Consider the following 12,890-nt stretch of genomic DNA (forward strand, 5'->3'; position numbering starts at 1 on the left):
GCAATAACTTATCATTAAAACATTTATACTCTAAATGGGCTTAATTTGGTTCACTCCATTAGTTTTTTATTAGAAAAACTTCACGCAACATTTCTCATGAAACAGAAAGGCCAAATGTTTGCATGCTGTATTATTGTAAACGTATATAGTTTATCACATTCAGTTTGATTAAACTGATGCTAAAAATGGTGTTAAAAAGGAAAAAAAAGTCTTTCTAAACTTGGTTGAGGCAATATTTTGGATTTAATGTTTAAAGCTGGTGCCATCAAGAGGTGAAATGGTAATATTACACCAAGAATGTGAGACAATCAAATCAGTCACTGATGCGGAAGTCCATATTTATGCTCTGTTTGACTCCACAGCTAAGCTTTTAACATCATCTAAACATAATTAAACGTTTTTAATTATTCTGTAATTTAAAAATATTGTTTTCATCCTGAGTAATGCAAACATGAGGTCTTAATTACATCTCTTATATTAATCTGAGTAATATTTCAAACCCTGTTTGTTCAGGAGTTGAGATACCTTTTGTTTATTTCTTTAAGGAAAAAGGAGGGAACATCTTTAAATGTGCAAATGATGAGTCATGAGCAATGATGAATAACAAGTAAAAATATTGGTAGGGAACCTTATTGTGATCAGGTTCTTCTCATTGCTCTGTTTTCATCTTCTTCATTCTTAACGACTGAGTAGAAAACTGACATTCTCAGGATGCAAATGGAGGAAAGAACAGTGCAAATGAAGCTGTAATGCAGGACTTGGAAGTCTTTTTCACATCTTGACAGATTATCCTAAAATGAAAATCAAATCCAAAGTAGAAATATTTCTTTTTGCACAACCAGTAATGATATCTTTGTAGTTTCTCGTTTATTTTCTAGAAGTAACATAATAGAGTGAACTGTAATGGACTGATCATGCCTCTCTGATAATTGCTGGGATAGGCTCCAGCTTCCCAGTGACCCTTAACTGTACTAAGTGGTGTGCTGTTGTATGCCATAATCTGAAACCAAAGAAAACCTTTAAAACCTTGAAAGTTAGTGTGTGAAAGTTGAAAATCTAAAAGTTTTGCAAATCTGAAAATAAGTTTTAAAACCTTGAATAAGGTTTCAAACTCTGCAAAAACAAAACTAGTGTTGTAGCCACAGGTCACATCAAAATTGATGTTTGCACAAGATTTTAATGTTTTAAGGTTTCAAAACTTTTATGCAAACATGCATACAGCAGTTTTCCGATTTCATTACAAGGATTCAAAAGTTGCAAACAAATGTGGCGGGACCGCAATGCCATATTTGAAACTTTGAAAATGTCTGTATCTGTATATATATATATATATATATATATATATATATATATATATATATATATATATATATATATATATATATATATATATATATATATATATACACACAGAAAATCTTAATACTCTTAATACTAAGGTTCAACATTGCCATGAAAACACATATACAATCACACTCGCGTCAGCTACAAAGTATATATCATAGACATATATGATGTATGTATAATCTTAGAAATGAGAAGAATAAAGACTGTTGCTGGTGAATCGGACCAGTCTGGCGTTAATCTGAGTTTGAGCTCCCCCTGCAGGGTTTAAGCAGGTGGTGCTGGTGATGTTTCTGCAGAGCTGCTCTGGCCGTATGAGGGCGAGAAATTGCTGGTCTGTCGAGGAGTTTTGACATCTTTTTCTTGTCCCCTGAATGCATCCTGGGCAAGTCCATATCCACACTGAAAGAAAAATAAAAAGTGTTATCATGAACATCAAGTTTATTGAAATATTAAAACATTGTTAGTTTGCATTGCATCAGTGAAGTAATCACAACATTTTGATGCCAAACTTTGCACATCTGTAGACTATTTCAAATCGATTCTATACTACTTTAATTTTAGAATGAAGACAAATGATCTCACATTAGGTAGTCAGGAACTAACCAGAAGAAATGGAGAATCATCTGTCTGTAAAAACATTTCAGTGTTTCAAAATTCCTAATAAAAAATTATTTAGTTGATATCATAAAAATGCAATGAAATCCAATGGCTATATAGTGAATAGTAAAATGATATCTTTAATATGTTTAATATCTTCCTATAAAGTATCTTATTTATTTGATTCACTCTGTAAAAGTGGCTCTTACTTGATAAGCAATGCTCCCATGGCTTTTTTATCTGAGATTTTTCCCTTCTCCTCTCATTGCAAACAAAAAAAAAGTCTGAGGTGGCAATGACCCATTACAATAAGGCAAAGAGATATGCTGGATAAGAAAAATTTTCAAGAATGTCATACCCTGAGTCCATAAGCCCATTTTGGAGAGCATATTTAGGAGGTGGGTGAGGCACATGAACAGGTCGGGGCAAAAGAGGCCCCTTGCTTCTTGTCACCTGCTGGACCCTCTGGAATATGAGGTCTGTGTCTGCTGCATCTGCTGCATTTGCATCTGTTCCATGGTTGCATCCCTCTCCACTGAAAGTTAGTGAATTTTCTGAGTTGGCCTGGCTGAGGCGAAGCCTGCGGGCACGAATTCTTGGTAACTTCTTGTCAGCAGGTGTTGCAGTGGCACAGAGAGGAGGAGGAGAAGGGGAAAATGTGTTGTCTGGGGAAAGCGACAGTCGACTAACATCAGGGGATAAGGACTCTTGCTGATGCAGGTCTAACAAGAAGAAATAAAACATCATTTCAAAGAGTTCAATTAATTCTTCTTTAATATTTCAGTGAGGTAACACCTTATCATTTGGCATGTTCATTTTTATTGAACACTCACCTGGGGAAAAAGACTGGATGGAGGAATTAAGTGAGCCTGTATCTAGATTGTCACGGTGTTTCTCCTCTTGCCATTCTTCATCACTACTATTGCTCCTCATATCATCAAAGTCATCTTCTTCATCATGGTGAATAGCCAGGATCTGTGGCATCCTTTCTTTCTCTATTGCCTGAAGATGTCTATAAATCAACAAAGATATTTAGTTGCACCTGAACCTGTGCCACAGAGGCCTGGTTAGTGAGACGAATATTGTAGGAGATGTACAGAAACTGGCAGTGATGAAACTGTGCATAATGAATTTACAGATAAAGCCCTCTGGCAGTACACAAATGCACACACTGGAATTTAAATACCTGATTATTTAAAGTCTCACATGGCATGATAGAGATTCAGAACGAGCTTTCATACATTTCATGTGTTTAAAGCATAAGAAAATGAATATGATGTATGCAATCATTTAATACTTGCTATGTTGTTCCCTCCAAGCTCTCAGCTCAGCAAACACATCTACACGCTCTCCAAGATCCGGCTCCTCGAGGTCATACGTGTGTTCCGGTATATGGATGGGCAGGTCACGAGAGATCAGAGTGGATCTGGTCGGCGCTGTCTAAGAAATAGAGGAATAAAATTCTTAAAAGCAAAGTATATAAGTTATACATAAACAGTTTACATGGTTTTGTTAGCAAGAGCCCACAAAATGTCCTTTTAAACAGTTCTGCATACATCTCCATCATTGCTGTCCTCCACTTCCTGTGCTTGTCTTCTCTGGTTTCTGTCCTCCTGTCTATTAGCTACTTCTGTTTATACCGACATGACATTAAAGAGGTGAGCTGCTGGTGCCAGACAGTCATTATTTCCTGTCACGGCTTATTAAGCTTCTCGTTACTCTCAGCAGACACTGAAGTCTCTGCTGTTTGGAAGCAGCCTGCTGGCAATGATTGATTGACAAATCTATTAATATGATTAGTAATTGAGTGAGGTATGTTTTCAAAGACTTTTTTTTTCTTATTTTTGCTGAATCGCATCAGTTTTGCTGCCACTTACCCTCAATTTTTCTCGCCTTGCTCGGATAGCTTGTACTGGGTTTCCACAGAAAAGGATTTTACCAGCTCCTTCACAAACAAGCACATGAAAGTGGTTCCAGTAAATTGTTTGACCATACAATCATAGCCTATTGGTGGCACTGTTGGGCTAAAACTGCTTTTCTTACTGGGAATGCTTAGACTGATAAAAATGAAATAATAAACACAAATGCTATTAAAACACAATCTATTGTCCTGATCCTGCAGCAGAGTGTCTAACCATGTGTAAGTACGCTGGTTTCTGCTTCCACTGCTGCTAGATCAGAGTCTGAGGAACCAGGTCTTGATCCAGGAGGGGAGAGAACCCCAGACCTCGTTGCTGATATAGGTCTGGAGCCAGTGTTTGGTCTGAAGCCTGGTGATGACAAGGTCCTGATGTAAGCAGAACTGGAAGAAGGGCGCATGCAAGAGGTGCTGTAGGGATATCCAATGTCTGCTGGCTCCTCTACAAATAAAGATGGGAGACACCTGTTGAATCAAAACACTGCTGCTTAATAAGTTTGTGTTGAGTGATAGAAAAGTGAAAGATATAGAAACCATCTCTGCTGGGAGTCTTCAAGGAGTTGCACTCTTTAATAGCAACGCGGAGAATATCCATGTCTTCTTCTATGGTGCTGCAGCAGGCTAACTTGTCCTCCTCCAGCTTTGCATCATCTAGGTAATGCAGTTGAGGGACCAACTCCCTCACTGCTGCCCTGTAACTATAGTCTGCCATCTGGGAAAAGAGAGGAAAAAGGGAAAGAGAGAAGCTGTAAATGTAGAAAACAAACTGATGCTTTAAGATGTAAATAACAAGAACAAAAACTGAGAGAATGCTTGAAGTGCAAGATGGATAGACCACACTAGTTAGAAACTGACTTAAAGGCTCACCTTGATGTGTTTCATGTTGTTCAATAAAATTTCGTCATTACTCTTTTGTGACACATGTAAAACAGAAGGTCTTTTTTTTTTTTTTACCACTGTTTTAACTGTGATCTGTAAACCTTTTTGGATTTGAGGAGTCAGACTGCAGTTTTGAAAACACAAAGTTTCTTGTTTTAGTTTGATGCAGAATTTCAATTGTTCTACAGCTGATATACAGTCGGACTGGTTAACACCAGCGGTAGTATCCCAGTTAGACTGGTTAACACCAGTGGTAGTATCCCAGTTAGACTGGTTAACACCAGTGGTAAGAACCCAGTTGGACTGGTTAACACCAGTGGTAGTATCCCAGTTAGACTGGTTAACACCAGTGGTAAGAACCCAGTTGGACTGGTTAACACCAGTGGTAGTATCCCAGTTAGACTGGTTAACACCAATGGTAAGAACCCAGTTGGACTGGTTAACACCAGTGGTAAGAACCCAGTTGGACTGGTTAACACCAGCGGTGAACTCATTTACTGCCGTGTTCAACAAAACATTTTTATTTCAACCAAAAAGCTTCTGATTATCTTTTTGTCTGTTGTCATCCTGTGATGCAGACTGCTGATATGTTCAGGTGTCGGCCGTGTGACGCGTATAATTATTAGTTTTACATGTTTTTTTAACTGAATAGTCTTTAATTGATTAGAAACTTAAACACCTGGCCCATGAAAAAATGATCAGATAAGTGATAGTTCAACATTTTTATGGTGTAATTTTCTGCTTTCTGATGTCCATTACGGAGCAAAACACAAAAATCAAATCGTGTTTAATAGGAATTTGAGCAAAGTTTGCACCAAAAAGTTATGCCAAATGTCCAAGAAACTGTTTGTATTTTCCATGCTGGGTTCTTATGGTTTAAAAAAAAAGACTTGTTTTTATCATTCAGCCACGCCTATTAAATCCAATGGGAAAGCGCGTCTAACCTTTTGCATGGTACTGTACATGCAAGTTATGTGCACTAGTACCCCCATACCATCATTCTGGGTTTTGACTCCCAGAAAATGTTTCATAATTTTGCCTCAGTCCATCATGAATGCAGTTAGGTCCTAAGAAAAGGACTCCGTTGCTACTCAGTCTAAGCTTTGGACTTTCTTGCTCTTCCTTTCTTTAAAATGTGCTGCACATGATGACATTTAAAAACTCCTTACAAACTCACACCCAGCAACATTATTCACATATTCTTAAAATATTAAAACATAAATGATTAAACTGCTTTCCCACTCACTCTCTTTTTGTGGTGAAGCTAATCCCCCATTTTTTTAATCCTTCTTTTTCTCCTAAAAGACCCCATCTGGATGTTGTTGGATGTTCTTTAATAATGTTATGAAACTGCTGCTAGTTAACCTAATTACATTCCACATTACACTTCTTGTCCCAACTTTTCTGATACATGTAGCCGAAATAAATCCAAGAACATCCATACATAAAGAAACAGATTAATAACAAGCCTGCTAAAGTAGGAATCTCCAGAACAGTTTTCTATTTGCAAAAGACACAAAGAGCGAAGATAGTCCTGTAAATCATGGAGATACTTATGAATCAGATCTGAGCTTGGCATTCCTGCCCTTCACCAAACCTCACAGATGCAGTGAATGAAAAAGAGGGTGAGAGACTGGCAAGGAGGAAACGAAAAAGAAAAGAGGAGCAGAAAGAGGCCTAAGAGAGAGGAAGTGAACGGATGTGTGTTTGTGTGCAATGGAAAGAGAGAGCAAGAGGAGTGATAGTTTGGCAAGGGAGCAAACCCAAGAACCCCTCAGTTACTACAAAGCACAGACCTAATGCATATTCAGCTCAGCATCTCCACTCATTGCCCTAGTTTCTTAATTAATGCTCCACTGGTGGGTGTAAATAAACAAATTCAGAATGGCCCAAAAAAACTCCAGCTCTCTGTGGTGGAAATGCAGCATCCAGCATGTACTTTGAAACACTTGGTACCACTGAACTGAACAATGGTTTCAGTGGTTAAAATGCTTTCTATGCTGGACATTTGCAATAAATTAATTATGTATTGATTAGTATTCCTGGAGATTGCATTTGTGTTTCAACATCACATTAAAAATGGTATCAGTATCGATGTGTCCTCAGAAGAGTGTTTAGATGCTATGCTGACATTTTACATGCCTCATGTGAAGCGAGATAAGATCAAACAATTGATTTAACGGATTAGCCAAAAATTTTAATAACTATGATTATCATTATCACCACAGCAGGAAGACTGACAGATGATCAGAAGCACAAGTTGCATTTACGAGTTGGTCTTTACAACATCAGTTGAATACAACACTTCCTGTTCAGGAACTCTGCCCAGTTCCTTGCACAAGTTTTATTCAACTCCAACTGTTCTCTGTTTTGTTTTATCCTTGCCAGATTGCTGTCACTTTGAGCATTGCACCACTTGGTTGTGGTTTTACTACAGTTCTGTTTGAAATGTAGGAATCACATCACATCAAGATAAACCCACACAAATGCTTAAATTTCAGTCAGGTGTTTTCCTTGTATGGATACATTTACATGAAGAAACAATCACTGATGTGGAATGACATCGATAATACTTCCAGAAAAATTCTAAAACAGAAGTGCCACAAAATAAGCAGCTTGTTTAAGTGCTTTCACCCTTTTCAGATTTAGTTTATATTTTTTTTATTTGTATGCTGTCAGTTAACAACATTTGATATAACTTTTCATACCTGATTTGCAGAAGGGTTTGGGCGTAGACACACAGGGTTTCCCTGCAGGGTAAGAGTCTGGAGCTTGAGACACAAACCCAGATACTGAACCTGCACTAAATCATCCACATTATTCCCTTCCAAATCTAATAGCTGCAGGTTTTCCAGCATGCCGACCTGACTCAGCTCTGACACGTTGTTATAGGCCACGTAAAGCTCCTGAAAGCAGACAGAAATTGCAGAAAGTTTAGAGGGGCAGAAAAGTGGTCACAGAGAGGCCGATATAGTAACTTTTAATGTATAGTCACAGAACTCTGATTATTAACTATTTGATATTTCTTCTTTTTTGCTTTTGTATAATATGTTCATCACAGAAATTATCTTCAAAGCAATAAATATTTTATGAGGCAATTTGCATTTGGTCATAACCTATTTTTAACCTGTGAAAAACCCAAGTCTGGAACTAAAAATTCATCATTTTTCCTCTGTATATTTGACTGATCCCTCTGAACAATCTGTAACTAATAAATTCTACCTTAAGGGAAATAAAAGAAGAAATGCCGTCGAGGTCTTGTAGGGAGCAGCGAAACATTGACAACACCTGCAGGCTAGAAAGGGTGGTTCCCAGGTCTCTAGGGAAACAAAGTAGGACAAACTTGGAGTAGAGAGGGAAGGGAGTTACACAACATAGTAAATCACAGGAAAAGCTATGCAGGCTATTAAGGTTTTTCTTCCCCAAAATGCAGTCCTGTCCTCTGTCTCCAATTTGTCTTCACAACACAACCGTGCTCAGACTTTTCCAGAGGAATTTTTTTTCTCATATCTTACCTTGTAACACCCTTTCTACTAGAGCTTCCATAGCCCAGAGCAGGAAATGCTATCAGGAGTAATGCATGTCCGGCTGGCTCTATTCTGCTGCTGTCAGGGTGGAACTATCTTTTCTGCTTGTCCTCATGTATCCCTCAGTGGTCTGTGGTAGTAGTTTTACACCTATCCTATCATGAGGATAAATGATCATTTCTGTGAAACGTTTTGCATTTTTTCTCTTTTTGTCTTTTATCATGCGGCTGTGACTACATGCATACTAGGACATTCCAGGATGATCCGTGACTATTTCCAGTCTTTTCTCTTTTTCAGAATGAATGAACTGGAAATCTAATACATCATAAACTTGTCTGTATTCCACTGTGAGACTGCTGGTTGGACCTGTTCCCCCTATGTGCCTATAGTATCTCTAAAACTGTACTGAACATCACATCTGCTGGTATCTGGTATACAAGCTGCAACATGCATCTTTGATGCATACAGTTCATATTGTATTATACGTTTCTGCTGAGGAGAGCTTGAATAAACTAGAGCAAAGATCTCTCTTAGACTGATCTCATATGGATGGAAAATTACTGACAGTTTTAAGGAGGATCACGACTTCTGACTTGACATATAAGAAATAAGTTATAGAATAAACAGAATTATACATTTGTTTTTATCCATTATGGGATTTCCATTTCGGCTGCGAACATCTTGAAGGTTTAGAAATCAATAAAATTCCATGAGGTCGCTTGCTTTTTAAGAACACAAACAAGGAAGAAAATACAAGGTGTCTTAAGTGTTATGAAACTTACCTTACTGACGTGATCAAGCTGTTGTTCATTCTGAGCTGCACTAATCTGGGCAAGTAGGCTCCTATATGATGACCAAATAAGTAAAGCCATCTTTATTTCACACAGCACTAATATGATTATTTCCTTTTTATTCACTCTGGTAACCTAATTGCCAAATTCATTTAATAAGGTATTATACTTCAATTAGTCCAAAGGAAATCTGCCATAATGGAGAGCAAGGAATGAGTCACACATGTACAGACAGTGCTCTGTCATGCATGTGCTCGTTGTGCAATCTAAGATTTTTAAGGCGACGAAGATGATGATAGTCATCATGTTCCGTCATCTTAGTCATGTAGAACTGGTTGGTATGTCTGTTTTCTTTTCATAACAAGAACAACTCCTTATAACAGTAAATATGAACTCTTTACCCCTGCAATTAGACTATGACACATTTATGATGTATGGTATCTTACCAAAGTTACCCAGTGTATTTTCTTGGGTATCCACACAGACTTCTAGTGAGGTCACATGGGAAAGGTCTGGAGTTCCACACAGCAATTCCTGTAAGAAACAGACATTTTCACACATTTTCCAATGAAGTTGTTTGGATCTTAACTCAAGATACAATCATAATGTTGGCGCATGTTTCACCCTTTACCTGATATTCTAGAATCTGGACATTCACTGAAACGTTGTTTCATGTTAATCTCTATCATGACATAATCTTGTCTTCTCATTTTTCACTTCACTGTGAAACAGGCATTTGTACAGTGTGTGCATTGTTTTACAAGTTTGTTTAATAAATCAGGCTGTCATCACAATCAGATGTTGGATTTTAATGTTGCGTGATAGCAAAATCACGAACTTGCATAAATTTTAATTGAATTTTTTAAATGAATTAACTAAATAAAACTAAACACTTTTAATATAAGCTGAAGTAAACAAATTAAAATGGATGTTATGGTTGCACTTCTAGTCACATTCTATCCTGGACTTAGTTGTTGAGAAAGTTTTGAAAGAAATGCTTCAGTTTTTTATGTAAGTAGCTATACAAGAACATATAAATTCAAAATTGAAAATTTAATGTTTTACCTTTGATCTAATTTTTTGTGTTTTTATTTGTATTGTTGTTTTTTATTTCTATTCTTTATTTATATTTCTGTGAGTACCACGTAAAGTGCTTTATAAATAAAATGCATGTAAGTATTATTACTATTCATTTAGAAATAAATTTATTGTCAGATTCTAACAAAATCTGCTTCTGCAGTTTTTATGTGATCGAGCAGCTATGACATTATATCACAATAAAGTCCGTTAATCAATTTTATTAAAAAGGAATGGAAATCAGAGACACCTACACGCAAGAATATGATGGAAATTTTTTTTTAATTGAAAGAGCTTTAAAGCTGTGAAGTGTAATGGGGATTAATTTAAAATGGTTTCCTGGTCAGAACTTGGATAGCATGATGGGTAAAGTAGTGAAGTTATACAGAAGTGTGGTAAGAATGTTGTATGAAATGATAAGAATTGGATGATTTATATATATGGTGGCACACAAGGTGTCATGCCTGTGTCACCTAACCCAGTTACAGTTAACAAAGGAAATTCCCAGGCTTACAACATGGATATAGCAACCTAAACTAGGTAGGCATTAAATAATAATAATAATAATAATAATAATAATAATAATAATAATAATAGTAGTACTAGTAATAATAATAATAATCATAATAATAATAATAATAATAATAATAATAATAATAATAATAATATCTAACTAAATAAACTGTGATTTAATTTAATACAACACATTAAACTTAAGTTCTCGTGTGAACCTACCAGCCTCTCTGGGGAAAGATAAAGCTCCACTTCTGTGTCAAAGTCCTCACAGGGTTTACTGGCAGGAGTTGGGTTCCTGTAGCCGGAACCAGTCAGCTCAGTCACCAGAACCCGAGCCGTTCCAGGACGGACCTCCTGGGCCACAGGCCTGTGATATTCATTCATCTCTCACCGCTGTCCAAAACAGTAAAAAAAAAAAAAGTCTTAATAACGACAAACATGCAGCCAAATAATCTTTATTTTTCTTTCTTTTCTTTAAAAATCATCAGATAGCATTGGCTACAGCTTGCTTACATTATCAGTCTCAGCTAATTATATGACTCGGGGAAAATAAATAATTTAGTCATGTTGCAGTTTATTTCCAAAGAAATATAAAACTGTATTTACACAGAAAAAATGTTTTACCTGTTTTAGAAAATTGTCCAATCTGGGCATGAACTAACACAAGCTAAAAGCGCAAGAGAGGGAAAAGTTTACTTGACAACCGTAGACGACTTCCTGGATACCATCCCGTGGCTCCCTGGGAAATGTAGTACAAGAGACAGATGCCTTTAAAAATAAGGGCTTGCAGATCGTCAGTTGTTCTGTGTTATATTGTTTGTATGTTTTAAACATAGTGGGCTTGACTCAGAAAATGCCCAGAGTCGAAGAACACATTTCCAAAAGACATCATTTAATCCCCAACACTTGCAATCCATACTGGTTTATGACACTTGGACTACATCCGGTAACGGAAACACAAATCCCAATTCAAGTTCAGTCCAGCTGCAATCTTTGGCAAATGCCAAAAGCACCATACAATAAACCCAAATATGACGACTATCATCAATTCAGCGAGAAACATTATGTATTTTAAAACATAATTATCTTGCCGATTGTTAGGGAAAAAAATAGTGAAGTGTGATTAAAGGGTTTAAAATACTAAGATCCTTCAGGTGTCTTAAAAATAAAAAAATAAAATAATGTAGCTTTTATCATTTTATTCATATTTGCTGGATTTCTTGTATGTTGCGTTTGGGTGTTTCTTTGTTTACTTGGATTTATTTATGTAATTTTAAGTAGCCGTCTCCAGGACTCGGGGACGAGCAGGCCGGATAGCAGCTGACTCTTCTCACCCTGGACATGGACTATTTGAGCCACTTCCCTCTGGCAGAAGGTTACGATCCATTCAGACCAGAACCTCTCGCCATGAAAACAGTTTCTTCCCCTCTGCTGTCAGGCTCATGAACACTTACAAGACTCATGAACACTCATAATACCTGAGCTGGACACTATAACTCCAGTCACTTAAATAAGTCATGTCCAGGGGTGGACTTACCATCAGGCAAAACTAGGCGGTTGCCTCGGGCCCCCAGTTCTTTAGGTCCCCATAAAACTTGTCATACACTTATGAGTATTTATTACTTACTTATTACTAACGATTTTTTTTGTTTTTGATAGAAATGCATTCACTAAACTGTCAGCAGAATGATTATTATATTATGTGCGTCTCGGGGGACCCCTTATAGGGCCGCGCAATAATACCTAATGTGATCTGTGTGTGTGTGTGTGTGTGTGTGTGTGTGTGTGTGTGTGTGTGTGTGTGTGTGTGTGTGTGTGTGTGCGTGCGTGCGTGCGTGTGTGTGTGTGTGTGTGTGTCTGTGTCTGTGATGCCGTCAGCGAGTTGATCTGTAACTAAAAGAATGACTTGTCACAATAAATGATCAGTTCGTACCATCGAGTGAAGCAACCCTTTCCTGTAATTATTCACGGCCCTCTCAGTCAGCAAAGAGACTTTTACACTGGCTGTTTGTTAGCAACGCAAATAATATACAGTAGTGGAGTAGAAAGTGCAATATTTACCTTAGGGTCCCATGCCAACCTTTGCTTGGGGACCCAAATCTCTTAAATCCGTCACTATTGCACTGCTAATTTACACGGTTGTTTGGATGCTACTCTTCATACTGTATATATCTGCATACATACGAAATTACTTTTACCTTTACTTTTATCATATATTTTTAACAAAAAAAACAGAAA

General features: G+C 37.1%; 1 protein-coding gene across 1 annotated transcript; it reads right to left on the minus strand.

Annotated features, from left to right (window-relative positions):
- Positions 1–1,580: 1,580 nt before the first annotated feature.
- On the minus strand, positions 1,581–11,382 carry lrrc56 (leucine rich repeat containing 56; the record flags this gene model as incomplete). Its single annotated transcript, XM_079258102.1, has 13 exons — positions 11,277–11,382; positions 10,872–11,045; positions 9,506–9,593; positions 9,051–9,111; positions 7,964–8,060; positions 7,450–7,647; positions 4,397–4,574; positions 4,080–4,304; positions 3,822–3,889; positions 3,242–3,384; positions 2,778–2,956; positions 2,303–2,666; positions 1,581–1,746 (listed from the first exon to the last, which is right to left on the minus strand). The coding sequence occupies exons 2-13, from the start codon at positions 11,034–11,036 to the stop codon at positions 1,581–1,583; spliced, it is 1,932 nt and encodes a 643-aa protein (XP_079114228.1). The 5' UTR covers positions 11,037–11,045; positions 11,277–11,382.
- Positions 11,383–12,890: the final 1,508 nt, after the last annotated feature.

This window comes from Telmatherina bonti, assembly GCF_933228915.1.
Source record: "Telmatherina bonti genome assembly, chromosome: 2".
Lineage (NCBI taxonomy): Eukaryota > Metazoa > Chordata > Actinopteri > Atheriniformes > Telmatherinidae > Telmatherina > Telmatherina bonti.